The sequence below is a fragment of the Macrotis lagotis genome, chromosome 4, assembly GCF_037893015.1.
Source record: "Macrotis lagotis isolate mMagLag1 chromosome 4, bilby.v1.9.chrom.fasta, whole genome shotgun sequence".
NCBI classification, from domain to species: Eukaryota; Metazoa; Chordata; class Mammalia; order Peramelemorphia; family Peramelidae; genus Macrotis; species Macrotis lagotis.
This window is the reverse complement of record NC_133661.1, coordinates 33,913,767-33,933,525: the sequence shown is the minus strand read 5'-3', so window position 1 is coordinate 33,933,525 and position 19,759 is coordinate 33,913,767. Positions and strand designations below refer to the sequence as shown.

Here is a 19,759-nt window from a genome sequence, read left to right as displayed (position 1 = left end):
ATACACAACTTTAATATTAATTAGAAAACCATAAAAAATTTAGAAGAGAAACAGATCATGTAACTCCCACAGCTGTAAGTAGGAGATGTCTTCTTACCCAAACAAGAGGCAGAGATGATTTCCAAAGCTTACTTTATCTTTATCATTTCATTTTCATTTTGAAACAGATAAACTTTTACAGACAAAATTAAGGCAGCTAGGATAAGAAGAAAAGTGACTTAATGAGAAAAAAATCTTTGTATCAGATTTCTCTGATAAAGGTCTGGTCTCCAAGAGTTATGAACGATTAAGAAATATATGTAGCTAATAGTCATTCTTATAAGTAATCAAAGAATATGGACACATAGTTCTCAGTAGAAGTAAATGTATTCCTAGGGGTGGCTAGGTGGCACAGTGGATAGAGTGCTGGCTCTGGAGTCAGGAGTACCTGAGTTCAAATCTGGTCTCAGACACTTAATGATGACCTAGCCGTGTGGCCTTGGGCAAGTCATTTAACCCCATTTGCCTTGCCAAAAAAAAAATAAAAGTATTCCCAAGTACATGAAAGCTTTGAATCACTAATAATAAGAGAAACGGAAACTAAAACTATTCTGACATCTTGCTCTATGCTCTGTAAATGGGCAAAAATGACAATAGTTAATGTTCAGGGGGGTTTATGTTCAGGATTGTTGGTGAAGCCAGGAAATGGTACGACCATTATGAAAAGTAATTTGAAATTATGCAAATGAAGTGACCAAAATATCAGTCCTTTTGAAGTAGAGCCTCTATACCCGGATTTATATCCCGAAGACGTCATTGGTAAGAACCTTCTTAAACACACCAGAATAGACACGTAGCAGTTCTTTCTGAGATAGCAGAGTTTTGTAGATGTCTATGAACTGGGGGGCGCTTAAGTGAGCAGTGGTGCACGAATGTAATGGAATAGCATGGACTTGTAAGAGATGATGGATGTGATGGGTACAGGGAAGCCAGGGCTGATGCAGAATGAAGGAAACTGGCAAGAAAACAATCGGCGCCACGAAAATGAAAAAGAAAATCATAAAGACCAAGCAAAATTCAGATGAAGAACTTTGCCCCCCCCCCCCCCCCAGGGCTTTTAAAATGTGGATCTGTTGTGCTGATTTTGTAAACTTTTTCTCCTGTTTCAAACTGTGTGTCTATTTTTATGTGAGAGGGCTCTCCTGGAGGGGGGGCTGGGGAGGCCGCGCTGACGTAAAAAAGAGGATTAATGAAACCTTTTTTAAACACCTCATCCTTTAGGAGGGGGGCCGAGGGGCCGGCGCCTGGCTCCCATGGCAACGGCCGCGGCCTTGCCGACGCGGGGTCGGGCCTGTTTGTGGGGAAGGGGCGCGTACGCGGCTGCGGCCACGCGAGGTCCTGGGGTCGCCGCGGCGGGGAGCAGGGTTCGAGTCCCGCTTTTGGTCCCTGCTGTTTCACGACCCATCGCGCGGGGTGGCCCCGGGCCCGGGGCGCCGCGGGGGAGTCGCCCCCCGGGGGCTCCCGGGGCTGGAGGGCGCCCGGGCGGGGGGGCCCCGGTGGGGGCGGGGCGGCGACGCTGCCTCCGGCGCCAACGTCCTCAGCCCCGGCCGGAGAGCTCCGCCTCCTTCCTCCGCCCCAGAAACGTCGCCCAATCGTCGTCTTGATCCCGCCCCGGCCTCAGCCGTAGCCCAATCAACGTCTTGGCCCGGCCCCCAGCCTCCGTCCGGCCGCCCAATCAGCTATAGCCCCTGACCTCCACCCGGGCTACACCCGGCCCCTCGCTCCCATCTCCGCAGCTGCAGACCAATCAGAGGCCCGGTCCTTCCTCTCTCCCCGCCTTCCGAGGAGCAGCCCAATCAGCGGCCGAATGAGCCCTCCTTTCTCGCGTTCCGCCCAAGCTGGGGCCAATCAGCGGCCGCTCGGCCCCTCCTCCCGGCCTCGACGCCGAGGCGCCTGGCGAGCGCAGGGGCGGCGGCGGCGGGAGCTGAGGCGGCGCGGAGCGGGGCCGGGGCGGGCGGGCCGAGGCGCGGGCCCGGCGGCGCTTGTGGCCGCGCCGCTCTCGGGCCTCGGGGCCTCGGCGGGTGCTCGGCGGGGCGGCGGCGCGATGCGGCGGAGGCCGGGCCCGGGGCGGCCGCCGCTGCCGCTGCTGCTGCTGCTGCTGCTGCTGGGGGCCGGGGCGGCGGCGCGCGGCGCGGGGGAGCCCGGAGACCCGCACTACCCGCAGGGCGAGCACCGCCCCGACTACGACCGCGAGGCGCTGCTGGGCGGCCAGGTGAGGCCGGGCCCGATGGCGCCGCCGGCGCCGGCCTCCAGCCGCCCGGGGGCCAGGCCGAGGGCGGCGGTGCCGGGGTGGCGGCGCGGGGAGCCGGCCCGGACTCGGGCGGCCCCCTCCGTGCCAGGCCCGGGCCCTGCCCATGGTGGACCCCCGCGGGTGGGGCCATTGTGACGGGGCGGGGGAGCCCCCCAGCTTGGCACTGGGCTCCTCTGCCCCTGGCCCGCACGCTGCAGCTGCCCCCCTGGCTGCCGTGCCCAGTTACGGCTCCCGGGCTTGGTCCGAGCCGACCCCGCTGCCGCGGCCTCAGCCTGGGAAGAGTGCGACCCCCAGAAGCCCGGGCAGCGGGCGGCCCAGAGGTCGGAGCCCAGGCCTTAGAGGCCATGCTGTGGGCACAGTGGACCACCCTGACCACTTAGAACCTGCCCTCCGGGAAGCCCCTGGGCGCAGTGTTCTTGCTGCTGCACCTCTTGGGGACTGGTAGGACCGCAGCCCTCCTGTGTGTGACCTCTCAAGGTCTCAGCTCACTCTTAAAGTTCATCCCAGCTCTAAACCCTGTAGAGGCTCCCCTCAATAACTTTGGGGTGCGTAAGGTACAAGGATTATTATCATCTCCATTTCTGAAGCTCGGGAAACATGGGCTTGGAGAAGTAAACTTGGCTATGGCCATACTACGTTTGAGACCGGGTCTCAGACCCCATCTTCTGACCATGTCATGGTGATGATGGGTGTGACCCCCTTCAGCTCATCAGACTGGATCCTTGTCTCAACTGGTGGCGGCGGCAGGCTGCTTCTGAGACCTGCAAGTCCCTGGCCAAATTCTGATCCTACCAAAAGTAATCTCTTTCCTGTTTGATTTATTTATTTTTGTCTTTTTTCCTCCCAAAGGCAGAAGTAGAGGAATATGAAAAACTCAGCCCAGAAGAGCAGCAGAAAAGACTGAAAGCAATTATTAAGAAAATTGATGTGGACTCAGATGGATTCCTTACTGAAAGTAAGGATCTTTATTTCCCTTCACTGACTGAAGAAATCAATTTCTATGAGAAATGTCACCCAAAATTTTCAGCTGTCTACTGAACATAGATTGTTAGCTTACTGTGTGAAAGATAGGAAAACTTATTTTATGACTGAAAAAGGAGCCATGGGTGAACAAATTGGTGAGTCCAATGACTCACTTAAATATATGTTTGCATGTTGTCACCTACTTTGAGTGGTGTAAAATGAAAATGTACTTTTTAATTTAAAAACCTTATTCCTCATCTGACTCCTTAAAAAATGCTAATATTAGCACTTTGAATCATCGGAGAAATGTCCTTTATATGTGAAGTGATTCATTTCATTTCACTGGTGAACTGCATTATTTGTCATTTCTTAAATATGGTAACGGTGTGTTTGCCCATGGGATCCCAAGCTTTGTTGTTTATCATTACATTTAGATGCACAGATTTAGCTTATTAACTCCTTTTAATGTAAATCCAATTCTGTTTTGCAGTCAGTGACCTTAGAGAGCAATGAGCTAGCCTTTCCCCTCATTTCACAGATAATTAAACAGAGACCCAGTAGAGTCTGAGGACATGTATGGTACAGCTTGATAGTGGCAGAGCTGTCAGTCAGTCTGGGCGCATCTTAGTCCATGAGCTGTTCCCCGTTAGAGAAGGGCTTGAATAAGGACTTGGCTTAAAGAGCTTGGTGTCCATCTGGTGTCTGTCATAGAAGTCCTGGACAAGCTGCTCCTTTGTGACCTGAAGGTGCTGGGATCTTCCCTTGTCTGTGGGAGTACCAGAGATTTTGCCCATCCTTCTTGTGTTTCTCTCCCTTTTTTTTTCTTTGGCATGGCAATGGAGTTTAAGTGACTTGCCCAAGGTCACACAGTATTATTAAGTGTCTGAGGCTGGATTTGAACTCAAGTCCTCCTGAGTTCAGGGCCTGTGCTCTATTTGCTGCACTACCTAGCTGCCCCCATTTATCCCTTATTTTGAAAAGTGTCATTTTAGTCAGCTTCCCACAATGTCCAGTCTTCACATATAAATGCAGCTGTCTTACATTTGATTTCACTGATCCTTTGAAAGTTGCCCCTCAGAGTTTATGATGTCAGCAATGTTTCCAAGGATCAGCTCTGCCCTTCCCCAGTTTCCCTTCAGTAAACTGCCACCACCTTCATACTGTAGTAAAGAACAGAGTCAGCTCTAATTTGACATGCTTCCTCCTCACTGATTCTCTTTGTCCCCTACTGCTACTCCTTTGGAGGAGCAATTTGGGGGACTGCGTGGCTTTTTGTTCTTTTATCTATAATCTTTTGACTACACTTCTGTTTGGCTGCTTTTGGCTGTTTGGACCATTTTGGGGACTCATGCTTAATCAACTTAATCCTAAACTGTTTTTGTCTCATCACCTTCCCCTCTTGCCCTCTACAGCAGGCATAAATGGCTCCATTTTAATCTCTTGGTTTCCTTTTTAATGCTTTTGCCTGTTCAGAAAAAGCCAACTCATTTGTTAACTAAATAGTAATTTTCTCTCATCGTTTTAAGGAAATTATTCAGATGCAACTTAACATCTGTGAAAATGCATATTCTCTGAACTTAGAGTTGAAAGAAGTCATACTGTATCTCAACTTTTTTATTTAAACTGAAGTTGAAAAGCTTTTTAAATTTAATTTTTTCAGGTTCCATCTAGATTTATTTATATTTTCTGATAGGAATTTGGTCTGGGTTACCATAGTTAGCCCCCTGTTTTTTTCACATCTAAAAAGATCCTCTGAACATTGAGAATTAAAATGACTAGTCCCTCTGTTGTGGTCAATCCCTAGATGAACTCAGTACCTGGATCCAGATGTCCTTCAAACACTATGCCATGCAGGAGGCAAAGCAGCAGTTTGTGGAATATGACAAAAACGATGATGGATTGGTGACCTGGGGAGAGTACAACATTCAGATGTATGACCGGGTGATCGACTTTGATGAGAACACTGTTCTGGATGATGCAGAAGAGGAGTCTTTCAGGCAGGTGAGTCTGATCAGTCCTGATCATCATATGGCACTTTTCCATTGGGCCTGAGGCCTTGGATCATTTCCAGGATGGCTGTGTTCTCCGGGCAGTCTTTTGTCTCGCCTTACTGACCCTTTTGATAGCTTTTCTTTTCTCTAGTCAGACTTTAGGACTAGTATTCTTCAATTTTGCCAGTATTCTTGCAATTATTTCCCAGTCGGATCATCTGACTGACACTGACCTCCCATATCCCAAGTGCTTATTTTTTTGATAAGATACGTCTTTTTATTTTTATTTTTATAAATACTCTTTTTGGTAGCATTCATGAAATAATGAATGAGAATTGAAGAGGCTATGATGACTAACTACTCTTTTGAAGATACTGTAAAATCCCCCCAAAAAAGGGACTCTTAACTTGTTTACTAAATTCAGTTAAGTGCTTGGATCTCATTATATAAAGCAGTTACTTTATTGGTACTTAACCATACTTTAGCTTTTGTTGCTCCTTTAAGATTCTACACCCCCTCTTCTCTCACACCAGGCACAATTTACAAAAATCTTCACTTTTTCCAGGCAGTCCTGGGAAATTCAGGGAAAGGACTTTACTTAGAATTCAGTGATTTAAAAATACTGCATGTGTTTTTACATGGCAGGGTTTTAAAGCCTCTTGTAGTTACAATGATCACTTTTCACAATTCTTTTTTTTTAAGGTTTTTGCAAGGCACACAGGGTTAAGTGGCTTGCCCAAGGCCACACAGCTAGGTAATTATTAAGTGTCTGAGGCCAGATTTGAACCCAGGTACTCCTGACTCCAAGGCCAGTGCTTTATCCACTAAGCCACCTAGCCGCCCCCACAATGACATTTTAAAATGAAGAAGCCCACTACTGTATTCATAGTACAGTGTATTTTAAGAGTATTAGTCATATAGAAAGCCTTCCCCCCAAAAAAGGGAGGCCTTTTTCTTATATTTTTATTCTGCAACTTTGTCAGTTTTTGTTTAAATGCAGAAAATAATGTTTTTTTAAAGCGTTTATTTTCTTTCTATTAGAATCTCAAACCATTGTGACACTCTTTAGGGGCTACACATGCTGTCTGGTGGTATAGGGGGAGCTCAGTCAGGTGGCCAAACATTGCATTTTTCTGCTCTGTCTCCTTCCTCTTTCTGCTCTCAGACCCCCAAAATGAGGGGAAGGGATGTCAGGAGATCATAATCTCTTCCCTTTGCCATCCTCTTCATCCTCTAGATGTACTAGATGGGCAAACTGATCAAAAAGACAAAAGAGAGAAAATTGGTTGTCATTCATTGATTATAATCCATCCAGGAATGAGAACCCTATTCTTTGAGTTGTCAGTCAGACTGCCCTCCTGAAGAAGGCCTGGCCCTCTGGCATCTTGTCAGAGCTCCCCTCTCAGTCACCCCATGGCTGGGAGCAGACTTCCAGGCCATCTTCATCTTCCCCGAAGATAGGACTTTCTTGTCAGACCTTCCTGTCTCAGTTACAGAGCTGATCAGAGCTTCAGGGTGGGTAGACAAGTTAGAAATCATTTTGTCCAAAACTTGTATTTTATAGATGGGGAAACAGGGCTCAGAAAGGAAGGGACTTGCCCAAGTTCACACATCGAGTTGGTAGAGCTAACACAAATCTGATTTTCTGCCTACATTATATCACACTGCCTGCCTCCTGAGACATAATATGTAGGTTTACTTTTGTGTGTAGTTTCTGTAGTAATCACTTTTTCCTCAATGAAGAGACATTAAGTCAGTAATAGATATTCAGTAGCTTTGTTGGTAAGTAATTTCATTCAGTTAAAACTTTTTTGAACGAGTAAAGACATAACCAATTTAGAGTAAGTCATGTGTTATTCGATTCAGAAGAAATTTAGTTTTATGAACTATTTTACTTACAAAATGCCTTTGATTATTACAAAAATTGGTCACTTGTCTGCTGTGCTAGTAATCTACTGTAATAATGAGATCTCACATTTCCACAGTATTTTGAACACTACTGATGGCTTTTCTTTGTGATATCTATCTATCTATCTATGAAGGATTGTCCTCATTTTACACATGAGGAAATTGAGGCCGATATTGAGGAAATGACCTTTCCAGAGGATTGAAGGGTTCTAATATTGGCCGGTTCTCAGAGCTGTAAAGGCCCTATGGGCTTTCAGCTCCATCCTTGGCCCACAGATTTCTCCAGAAGTCAATCAGTGTCTTGCTGAAAAGGTCTGGAGGGTGAGTCCAAGGCAGCCTGGCCCATTTCCAGAGAGTCCTGCACAGTTCACAATTCCAAACTACAGAACTTAACTTGAAGGTTCATATTTTTACATCAGAAAAGTTGGTGGTAACTCTCCTTTCTAAAAAGAGTTCTGTCCACCAGGAGTGTCCCATTTTGCTCTCATGTTGAGCCTTCCTCTGCTACCAAACTTGCTCATCTCAGGGACCTGCTATCCTCTGATTAAAATGATAAATGCATATCACTCTTGATTAATCACTAGGAGATTCTGCCCAGGGCTAATGGGTGAAAGAAACTGGAACTGATGATGTTCAGGAGACTCCAAATAATTCTGTGGGGTTCTCTCCAGCCTTTGTACACACCCTTATGAGTAGAGCATTAACCCTGGTAAAATTCCAAACTTTTCCAAAAATAGGGCATTTTAGTCCTTACCTGGGGCACCTCAGACTTGGGAGGCTCTTATTAGTCAGAAGAATTTCTAGGCTCATCCTCACTGTTCTGGCATTCTGGGCTGTGGGGATCCTTGGGACAACAAAGTCAGATCAAAATCTGGAACCTATATCCAAAGTTCCAGGTTTACTAAATACATAGAGCATTTTGAAATTTTAATATTAGGAATCTTAAGAAAAATAACTGAATGAAGAGATCATGAAATACTAGGGAAGTTTCTTGATTTTGAAGAAAAAAATAGCATTTTATATAGAACCCTTAGGGAAGTATCTTGATTTTGAAGAAAAAAATAGCATTTTATATAGAACCCTTGGTCATCTGTATGTACTTTATTCACTTTATCTGTTCTCTCATTTGATTGTTATCACCACTACATTGTGAGGCAGGTGCTCTTATTTATCCCTATTTTACAATTGAGGAAACTGAGGCAGACTTCCCCTCTGTTGAGGGTCTGGCCCAGAGTCATGTGCCTCCTTAGTGTCTCTGACGTGTCCTGGTGCCCTGCCCACCTGCCATGAAGTCTGAACCATTCCCATAATAACAGTCTTCATTTGGGACTTTATGTTTGGGGGAACATTCTCATTATGTAATAACTCTCCCTTTTGAGAAGTGCAGAAGGTGGACATGATGACCTCATTTCAGAGGGAGGTTGGGAGAGACCAGAAAAGTCAGGGGACCCCCCCCCCCCAACCACAATGCAGCCTAATCTTGTTCTGTGTTTGGTTCACTCATGAGCTGAGTCAGGCCACCAGCTCGGGGTGGGGGCTGAGGATGGGGGGCACTTTGGCACATGTAGTCTGAAGACTCCTTGGGAGCCAGGAAGCCACACATGACCCCTGACATTTCTATTGTACTTAATCAGTGTTAGGCTCTGTCCTCAGGACTTTACTCATAGTATCACATTTCAGCCTTTCCACAATTCTGTGAGGTGTATTCCCATTTTACAGAAAATGAACTGAGGGTTCATTGACTTGTCCAGGGTCCAAAACTAGTCCGTGTTTAAGACTGAATTTGAATTTGGATCTTCCTGACTCTAAGACCAGCTCTTTATCCATGCTGCTGCCTTATTATTGATTGATTGGTTGCCCTCAGAATAGCTATCCCTGACAAGAGCCACTGCCTCTGTCACACCTTTCACAAGGGTTTGTTTGTAGCTGTCTAGTGACCCACCGCCTCTGGAGGCAGCTCTTCCCACTTTGGGAAAGACCTGATTGTTAGGGGAGGGAATCTGCTGGGCTTAAACTGAACACGTTTCTTCATTCTTCCCTAGGACATCCCTCCCAACTATGTGATGGCCTCAGCCTCCTTAAGTCTTCTCTTTTTCTGATTCTACACACCCCAAATTCTGTAATTAATCATCATTTGATGTGACCACCAAACCCCTGGACCTCTTGAAATCTCCTGAAAGAATGTTACTTTCCTGTATTTTGTGCATCTAATTTCCCCCTAACTTTAGAGGTGCTGGGACTTCCCCTTCAATTTGGTCAGACTTCTGTCAGGAATTTTAATCCTAAATTACAATTCAATGTAAAAATTAAACCAAAAGTAGTGTGTGTATACTGTCTGCTTTATATAAAGCAAATTGAAAAAAACCCAGCTGTTCAAGGAAAAGTGAAGTTGCAGACTAAAAAAATGTCCTAACTCCAAATAAAGCAGTATTGATCAGCAAGGAAGATTGAAGGCTTGAGTAAAATCCAGATATCTCATTCATTGATTTTTGCTTTTTTAATAGGTTGCCAAGGGAGAAGGGAATTGTTGACACATCTAAGAGTATTGACCTTTTATTATGAAGTCATGTGAAATGCCTGGAATAGTGTTTCTTGGCTTATTGTATAAAGAACTGCCTCGCACAGCATTTCTAAGAAGGGGAACTAAAGTTTGGGGTATTTGATGAAAGTCATTTCTAAGGGCAGATGCTGCCCAGCTTCGCCTCTTTAAGGTACAGCTTGCCTGGGCCTCCTCCACATTCGAGGAGGTGTGACTTGTTCTAATAGAAAAAATTCTATTTCTTCTTGTAAACCCTTTTGTCTGCCAAAAGGTGGCAGCTTTGTTCTTCACATGCTCCCATCCCGGTGTAAAAATAGTGTTGTCACTTTAATTGTTTTGTGTGGATTGGTACCAAAATGAACTTTTTAGAGCATCATTTTTCTTGTCCTATTTTTTTGCTGTTCTATCCTGAGTCCCCCCCGCCCCAACCTCTCAAACACATAGAAGGAACAAAGGCTTTAAGATTGTAATACTTAACATTTTTTTCTAAAAGGTTTTGTTTTCTATTTCTAAGTGGTCGTCCCCCAAAGGGCCTTATCTAGCATAATTTCTGTATCTCACATGCCAGATTTCCTCTCTAGTGCTTTAGAAAATGTTCAAGTTTAATTTCTTTTTTTAAAAAGCCTGACAGTCCCTGACAGACGTGAACCAGAAAACCTTATTTTCATGAAATTTCAACTTGTGGAGAAAGCTCCTTTCTTTGATAGATGAAATTTGCCAAGAAATGAATGCCCTTAGTGGAACACAGGCTTTTTGCTTGGGAACTGAAGCGTGCTTTCATAAGGAAACCCAAGCCCTCGCCTTTTCAATGGTGGCTTGTTCTTTTGGAATTTGTCTGGCTTAGCAGAGCGCCCTGAGTTCTGGCTCATCGGCATTTTTCCATGTTTGTGTTCAGTGTGAAATGCGCAGGGTTCATTCTGAACAAGCAGCTGCACAAGACGGACAGGTGTCTTAAAGGAATAGAGGCTGAAGTTAATGGCAGTGAAAAAGAGCCACTTGAAAACAGACTTCTCCCTCTTCAGTTTGGCTTCTGTGGCGTCTTCCACCTCTGGCTGCCTGTTTTCTTACCTATAAAATGGAGGAGGGTTGTTGTGAGAGTGAATGAGATAATGTCCATGAAATCCTTAAAATGCTATATAAATGATAACCGTTAGTATCATTGTTACTATTTCTGTTGTACCACAACACTGGTAACAATAATAAATAATGTTAACATAATCAAGTTAGACTTGTAAAACAAGTGCTAAGTGAAGGAGATGAGGGTTCAGGATGAGTAATAATGTAGTAAAATGGGGAGTGAGGCCATTAGAGTCATGGTGAATGATGCAGGCAAAGGTGTAGAGGTGGGAGAGCCCAGGATGCAGGTGAAAGGAGGAGTGATGAGAGAAGGCCTGAAAGTTTCAGTTATATCATGCTGGAACGGCACCTGGAATACCTGGCCAAGGAATTTTTGTTGAGATTTACTGAATAGGTTAGAAATGAGCTACCCTTTTTTTCTTGAGAGAGAGACTGTGGTGTCATAGAAAGAGCCCCTGAATATAGGTCAGAGGTCCCGGGTTCAGATGAGTGGCTCCGGACATCACTAAGTCCTCTGATCCTCAGGTGGCTCATCTGTTAAATGAGACTGAATCTGGTACAGATGATGACTCGAGGATATGGGATCCATGGAAGCTTTAAGTGATCCTTTACTGTAGCATTGTTTTCTAATTTGTAATTTATTGAGGATTTAGACAATCTCTAAGCTCTCTGTTCTTGCCTCATCAGAGCTGCAACTGTTGTGGGGTGAACAGTGGGAATGAGAAGAGAAAAGTCATTTTTTCATAGGAATTAAGAAGTAAGCACCTGCCATTCTGGAGAACAATCTGGAACTATACCCAGAGGGTTATCAAACTGTTTACCCTTTGACCCAGCAATGCCACCCCAAAGAGATCAAAAGAAAAGGAAAAGGACCTATATTTACAAGACTGTTTATAGCAGCTCTTAATTGAAGGTATATCTGTCAAATGGGGAATGGCTGAACAAGTTGGCATATGATTGTGATGGAATGCCATTGTGCAAAAAGAAATGATGACCAGGATGCCTTCAGGTAAACCTAGGAAGACCGATAATGAACTGATGTGAAGTGAGTAGAATCAGAACATTATAAACAGCAAAAACAATATTATATGATAATCAATTTTGAGTAACTTAACTATTCTCATCAATACAATGACAAAATAAAATTCTAAAAGACTTAGGATCAAAAATACTGTCCACATCCAGAGAAAGAACTGATGGAGTCTGAATGCAGGTTGAAGCATACTTTTTTCCCCTTTATTTTTCTTTATTTTTTTCTTTTATTGGGTCTGTTCACTTTCGTAATATGGCTAATATGGAAATATGTCTTGCATGACTGCCCATGTATAAATCTACATCAAAGTGCTTGCCTTCCTAGGGGAGTAGAAGAGATGGAAATTAGAATTTCAAAAATTATATAAAAAAATGTCAAAAATTGTGGCATCACACTAGGAATCAGGGAACAGGGCTCCAGGGTGAATTCCCTAATGACTCACTCTGACCAGGAAAAAAACATTTAACCACTTTGTTACTTTTAAAAGCATCTGGTAAATGAAAAGCATTCGTGCTATTTATCTATGATAGAATGGTAGATGAATATGTTTTTGAAAGTATGATGCACTTGTACAAATTTAAGATATTTTCATGTTAATGTTATGACTGTTTCTTACTTTCTGATTAGGGTTTGAATCTTAATAAGAAAAAAGACATAACATGAACTCTGAGGTATCTAACCAGACCCTTGGAAATTTTTTCCTTTATTTTTGAAGCTTCATTTAAAGGACAAGAAACGGTTTGAAAAAGCTAATCGGGATGAAGTTTCTGGTCTGAGCCTTGTCGAATTTATTGCTTTTGAGCATCCTGAAGAGGTTGATTACATGACGGTAAGGAAGAGACTTTTTCACACTATTAGTGATAGAATCTTATAAACTGTAATAAATTCTGTAACTGCCAAGGCTTTTAGCTTTTAAATGTACAAGTCATTCAGGGAATGAATAGATCTAGTTAAAAAATTTGAAAGCCCAGAAAAATTTTCCCTCCCCTAGATTTCTTTGCCTTCTTCCTCCTGCTCCCCCCACCCGTTTTTAGGGAATAAGTAAGCTTGGATTCCCAATTTTGCCCCCTTTTTTCAGAGCCTTCACATTTCTTTATATATCAACCATCACTTTATAGATGATAAACTTGATAAACTACTAAAAAGTAATTCAAAGGTTTGTAGAAGCATTTAAAAAACAATTTATACTTAAATTCTTTCAAAAATTTAAATTTATTTTCCCATGCATGAGAAACAAAGAAGAAAAATATTTTCTCCCCTCAAACTTCCTTGGAGGAACCTTTTCCCTTTCTATCATAGGATGTTACTATAGCTATGTCTCAGTTGTGTCCTACTGACTTATGGTGGGGATTCCATCTTTTTACAAGAAGATGCTGCTGCTCCATCTTCCTTTGTAGACCATTTATGGCTGTATGCGCATGGTGTGCTGCATTTTAGGGACAATCCCTGTGATTAGGGAACAAATCAGAGAAAAATTCTAATTTGTCTCAGACAATTGAGCTAACTAGTGATGAAGCCCATAGAATGCTTGCAACAAAAACCTTGGAGGCCTTTGAGTCCTCCTTGCACTCCTCCACTGTGGCACCTGTGTTGTTTGAGGCCATTTCTCCTGGTGACTGGCACCACTGCCTTGTCTGCCCTAGCTGAATTTGGTCCTGGAAATGAACTTGCTGCTTTTATTCCTCACCCTCAAGTGGATTCCACTTGGAGTTATCTCTGTTTCACATTGATGCACACTGTCGCTGGTTTACCTCCTTCAGTGCAGGCACTCAAAGCCAAATGCCCAGCTTTTGTTCTCTCTTGGGGAAGGCAGGACGTAAAAGATGGGTTGTCTGTGCTCCTCCATTTCACTGATTACCAGCTTAAGTTCAGATGGCATAGCATAGGCACTGAACATTTCAGGGTCTCTAGCCTCTGCAGAAGGCCCCTAGGTTTAAAGTAGGAGGGCCCAGTGTGATTGGGACACAGGCAGAGGACAGGTTTATAATTGGGATGGAGGGAGGAGAAGACTGGAAGGATGGAGAAATCATTAGTGGCAACACCAAGCCCAAGATTTCCAGCCTTAAAGTAAAACCGGACTAGGGACTGATGATGTGGCTTGGTAATGAGGAGGTATGGGGAAAGCTTGGAGTCACGTGTAATATAAGCATGGCATTTTTCAAGATGAGAGAGGGAAGAGGGTAGAAAGTTCTGGGGAAATCATTTAGGAAAGTAGAGTAAAAGGATTTTCTGTGATTCTAGATACTGTTGGTGCTGCTTAGTTTTATTGTACTTAGTTTTATTGTACTTGTTTCTCTACTTAACAGATTTGCTATCACACTGAAGGGGCCAGAATCATTACTTTTTTTTCTTTAAAATCATTACTTTTCTTTATCTCATTCAGACTGGAAGATTGAGGGCTTCTTAGGGACTGGTTCTTGCTCTGATTGACATAGGAGACAATGGTCTTGTTTTTGACTTGGAAGCTCCTTAGGTAATAGCCTGGCTACCCCTCCTTACCTGCTGCTCATGGGGGCTTTCCATAATATTGACAGAATTGGTTCAGGCATGGTTAACCACACTGGAGCTCAGAAATCTTGAACTTGGATTCAATGACTTCAGCCCCTCTGGGTACAGAGATTACTGCTGTGTTCTTGTGTGTCTGGCCACTATGAACCTATTCTCAAAATAGTTTTTGATTTTATTTTACAAATAACCAGCTCAGAAGTCAAGGATCTTAAAGGTCTCTTTGAAAGTGTGTGTGATCCTAAATCACAGTGACTAATCTTTTCTTTCTTGACTATACAATAGGAATTTGTCATTCAAGAGGCTTTAGAAGAACATGACAAAAATGGTGATGGGTTTGTTAGTTTGAAAGAATTCCTTGGTGACTACAGACGAGATCCTAGTAAGTAACCTAAAGAAATCTGAAAAATTTGGGAATTTGGGGGGGAAATGGACTTGAGGAAAGAAGTAATAGAAAGGAAGATTTCTTTTCAAGAGGCATTTAAAAACCAGAAAAAGATGGGTCTATAAGAAGTAAGACTTCTTTTGGTAATTTTTATCGTTCAGCCATTTTCAGTTGTGTCCAATTCTTTGTGACATCATTTGGAGTTTTGTTGACAGAGATACTAGAGTAGTTTGCCATTTCCTTCTCACTTCCAGATGGGTAAACTGAGGCAAAAGGATGCAATGTCTTGCTCAGGATTACCCAGCTAGTAAGTGGCTGAGGTTCAATTTGAATTCAGGTCTTCCTGATCCAGATCTGGCATTCCTTGCATTGTGACACTACCTAACAATAAATTCTTGATAAGAAGTCCTGCTAAATTAATTATAATACAAATGAGAAAAAGGAATATATAATTAGGTTCAGAATTCTACCCTTTGTTCTAGTTCCTTATCTGGAATTAAAATACCTTTCATTTGTTCAAATTGTTAGATCAATATGTTATTTAATACAAATGAATGAGTAAATAAGAGTTGATATTCTGTAAATAAAACCAATATTGGAGGTTAGGATTTTCTAGTGGCTGCCTCCTCCATCTAGAGATGAATTTAAAACCAGCCACCATCTCTTGCTCTAACTGATCACTGAATGAGAAAGATGGCCAGGATGGCTGGATATTGTAGAAGTCACTGGGATTTTGTAATAACCCCCATAGAATAAAACTCTCCAGGACAAGCTGTGTAGACCCTGTCAGTGTAGTTTTATTTGGCCTTCTCTCTTCAGTTAGTGTCAAAGTGGGCTGAGTTTTAAATTGCTAAGTGGACATTTTATGCAGTTGTTATTCAGTACTTTTCAGTTATAGCCGACCAGTTTTCTGTGACCTTTGTTTCTGTTATTCTAGAAATACATCTTCCTTATCGTTGAACTTTTTTTTTGTAACTACTTTTGTGTCTTTCTTATTAAGCTGCAAATGAAGATCCCGAATGGATACTTGTGGAAAAAGACAGATTTGTGAATGACTATGACAAAGATGGGGATGGGAGGCTCAATCCTCAGGAACTTTTATCTTGGGTAGTGCCCAATAACCAGGGTATTGCACAAGAAGAGGTAAGGGAATAAGCCGTCTTCTTTTTGATGTTATTTAGAAGGGAAGAAACTCAACAAAATAAGACTTAGTCTAGCTGTGTTAATGAAGAAGTTTATCTAACCTTAGGCTCCGATACACATGGAACTATAAATGTATTAAGGATCCCTACTTAACTAAGAATATTAGAATGTTGAGACTGAATTCCTATTTAACAATATTTTATTTGAATGATAGAGGATAAATAATGCTAAACTTTCTTTTATTGTCCCCTTTCAGGATTTCTTTTTATGATATCCTGGATTGGGGAGGGGACTTATTGGAAGAAGGTATATGAGAGAAGAGAAAATAGGCAGGCCCCATGATCCACTGGGTCAGACTTTTGACAGTTGAGCACAGTAGCTCTGACAAATGGAGACATACAAAAAACTACCTGAAAATCTAATCATTTGACTTTAAAATCTAATCATTGACATTAAAATACTCATTTTTAATCTTTATATCTTTTGCTTTAAAGGCTCTTCATCTAATTGAAGAAATGGATTTGAATAATGACTCGAAGCTTTCAGAGGCAGAAATCATTGAAAATCAGGACTTGTTTCTTACTAGTGAAGCCACAGATTATGGCCGGCAGCTCCATGATGAACATTTCTACCATGATGAGCTGTAGAAGTTAGAATGGAGGTATTGCTCTGCCTCTGGATTTGTCTGCAGTACTGACAACTTTGTCATCTGTTACAAGCTTGACTTGGGGATATGATGCTGATCTTAGGATTTCTGTGCTAAGTTTTATTACAGAAACATTATAGATTATGATCTTGGCCTTTTAGCAGAAAAACAAAGTGAAAACAACCAGACAGGAGTTTTAAAAAGAAATCCAAAATTAACATTTTGCCAAAATGAAGAAGTTGAACTGTTTCTAGACATTCCTTAACACAGTACTGAAGTAGATGGAGCATTTGAGTTGTATTACCATACTTGAATAAAATGGAGGGTTTGAATGATGCCTGAACATTATTATGTAAGTAATAAGTGACTGAGGTACCAGGAATTTTTGTTTAGTTTTATGTAGATTTTAATAATTTTGAAATGGAAGGAAAATGGACAATGTTTAGGTTTAGTATTTGTGTTAAAAACCTTCAAAGGAACTTCTTAAAAGACATACCTCACATATTAATGTGGAGAGGTTCTGCTTCATTTTTAAACTGGTTTCTATAGAGGGTTTATTGTATGAAATAGAACTTTATATTTTTGCATAATGTATAGATAGTAATTATATTTAATGTACAACTCTTTAGCATTATGGTGTGTGGAATTCAACATTGTCCAGAACCTTTTGCATTTTTGACTTATTAAAAAGGAAATGCCTCATATTTCTATATCTTGGTTCTGTTTATTTATTTAGTAGATCTTCTACTTTGTCCTTCAAAGTAAGACACTTTACCTGATTTTAAATCCTGCTTCACTTCCCTGGAGGGACTAAGCTTTCAGAAGCTTTGTCAGTAGTAGGAAACTCCCATCAGACGGGACTGATTGGCTCTTGGCTCCCTCCCAGCTCTTAAATCTATCGTCCAGTGGTCTGAGGGCCAGTCTGCCCACGTCCTCTATGAAGGATAACCATCCAAAAGTAACCTACAGGATCCTTTTTTTGTTTTTGTCACAGCACTTGGATGTGTAAGTAAGACACTGAGGGGTTGAACTTTATGTCACTTGAAGGGAAGGGGTGTTCATTCCAGGGAAAACAGTCACCGGGCCAGTCCTCTAAGTCAGAAGACAGTATGGTACCTCATCTAAGCCTCCATCCTCATGGATCTTTGTTGTTAGTCCTGCTGTTGCTGATCTTGTTTAAGACCTCCATGACTCTGCTCTCTAGAAGCCCCCAAGGCCTAACCAAGCCACATCCTGGGTCTGCAGGTCTCCTGCTCAGGATCACTCGCTGGGGCCAGGAGGAGCCACTGTCCCTGGAGCAGGAGACCCCAATTCTCAGCAGTCACACAGTCCATTCTATACATTCTAAGCACTTCCAATACCTTGTTCTGGGTGGGTGGGTGGTGGCAGGCCAGTGCCTGCCCTCAGGGAGTGAAGATTCTACTGGGGGAATGGGGATGTGACATGGCTACAAAATTGGGTCAGAGAAAATTGAGGGAGAAAACACTGACAAGCCAGGGGGAAAAAAGGTTTCATGAAAGAAGAGGGCCCTGAAGGATTCAGGTGGGACTCTGTTTTTTTCTCCAAACTGAAGGAGTAGTTTGTGTGAATGAATGGAAGGGGGAGTTGGTTTGTGGCATGGGTGCGGTACAGTTTGTAAAGGAAATCAGTCTGGAATAAAGCTATCAGGGAATGGTCAAGTTGCCACTGAGAACATTTAAGCAGGGACAAAGGCAGAACCATGCCGGAGCAACTGTTTAGAGCAGGGATTGGAAAAGAAGATGGAAGCAGGGAGGCCAGTCTGGAGGCTTTCCTAGCAACTTTGATGAGAAACGAAGTCTGATCCAAGGTTCAGTGATGGGACAGGAGGGACTGGATGGGGGGATGGGAGTGGGCAGGTAGAATCAGCAAGGCTCAAATGGAGCAGAGGGAAGAAATCAGTGATTCGGAGTAGTGACCCAACAGGTTGGAGAAGACAGTGATTTCCATCAGAAGTTTGGAGGGGTGGGATTTCTACCCAGCATTCTAAAAATAATACATGCTGACATAATCTCGTTTTAATTCCTAATATAATTTTTCCCTTCCTTCCCTTTGTTACCACAAAAGAAAAAAGATGGTTCAACAAGACTAACACATTGGAAGAGTGACATACTATAGTCCCTCACCTATCTTCTATCTTCTTTGAAATTAAACCTGGGTCAGAGTAGATTTAGAGCTGAAATGGACCTCATCATCTGGTTTGAGGTCTTCATTTTGTAGAGAAAACTGAGGTCCAGGGAAGTTAAATTCCTTGCCCAAGGCCACAAAGTCAAAGCTAGGATTTGAATCCAGGATCTCTAATGTAAAAGCTCCCAACCAGGGATGCTGTGAGGATTAAATGAAAACTAAAGAGCTTTGCTATAGGAATGTTAGCTGGTATTATTTACTCTCTAACTGTCCCTTTGGTATTGCTTAATCTTGTAAATCACCTCAACCTTTCACTCAATTATAATTTGAACCCAGGTCTTCCTTCCTTCCCACTGTTATGATGACTGCAAAGCTGAATTTGGCAGGAGGAGTCCAGTCGCTGAAGCTATGTGACCTTAGTTTCTGCTTCAAATGGAAAACTGAGCGAATTTGCACAAGCCAGGTCATACGTGGCTCTAATGAAACCAGGGCCCAGGCCAGAAAATGACTATTTGGTTTGTGATTAAGCCTTCCAGAAGCAAGAAAATTCTGTGTGGAAGCCAAGATGCCACATTTCCCTTTATATAGCTCAAGGGATGGTTCATTTATTTGTTCTCTTGCTTCATTACATTAAGGCATTTTGGACTGGAATCATTCTGCACCAAAGGGAAAGATGTAAATTAGGTTTATATTGAGAAGCTTCCATTTTGGACTCTGCATTAGGAAAGCCACCTATAATCTGACTGATATGGCAAGTGTGCTCTACATTTAACAGTGACCGATTTGCTTGGCATTTACAAATTGGCTACCAACTTTAGAAGTATTTTGATTGGCTAAACTCTTTGGCCAAGTTCCTGGGATTTGGGGAGTTTGTTTTTCTCTCCTTTACAAGTGATAATGCAAAATCATTGTATCTGGGATGGTAGCTGGACTGCTAGGGGCATTAAATGGTGCTATTAAAATGTCTCACTTTATTTGGAAAAAAGGATTAATCCCAAAAATAGGGAAAACTACTCAAGTGAAATGCCCAGTTTGCTTTTGCTTTTTCTCAAAAAATAACCAGTTAGATAGTTCATGACCTGCAGATAAATAACAAAAATATCCAGTTTGCTATGCCTTTTCTTCAAAAAATAA

The 19,759-nt window shown here is 42.6% G+C and overlaps 1 protein-coding gene across 1 annotated transcript; it reads left to right on the top strand.

The window, feature by feature from the left end:
• Positions 1 to 1,420: 1,420 nt before the first annotated feature.
• Positions 1,421 to 16,815, top strand: RCN2 (reticulocalbin 2). Its single transcript, XM_074232479.1, has 7 exons — positions 1,421 to 2,251; positions 3,140 to 3,245; positions 5,058 to 5,254; positions 12,517 to 12,630; positions 14,592 to 14,688; positions 15,692 to 15,834; positions 16,329 to 16,815. The coding sequence occupies exons 1-7, from the start codon at positions 1,847 to 1,849 to the stop codon at positions 16,479 to 16,481; spliced, it is 1,215 nt and encodes a 404-aa protein (XP_074088580.1). The 5' UTR covers positions 1,421 to 1,846; the 3' UTR covers positions 16,482 to 16,815.
• Positions 16,816 to 19,759: the final 2,944 nt, after the last annotated feature.

What these genes read in the sequence shown, in the direction of transcription:
- RCN2 (XM_074232479.1), top strand. Translation starts at nt 1,847, where the DNA reads ATGAGCCCTCCTTTCTCGCGTTCCGCCCAAGCTGGGGCCAATCAGCGG. An exon ending in AAGAGGTTGATTACATGACG is followed by an intron (nt 12,631 to 14,591) that starts GTAAGGAAGAGA and finishes ACTATACAATAG; the next exon opens with GAATTTGTCATTCAAGAGGC. An exon ending in TGACTACAGACGAGATCCTA is followed by an intron (nt 14,689 to 15,691) that starts GTAAGTAACCTA and finishes TTTCTTATTAAG; the next exon opens with CTGCAAATGAAGATCCCGAA.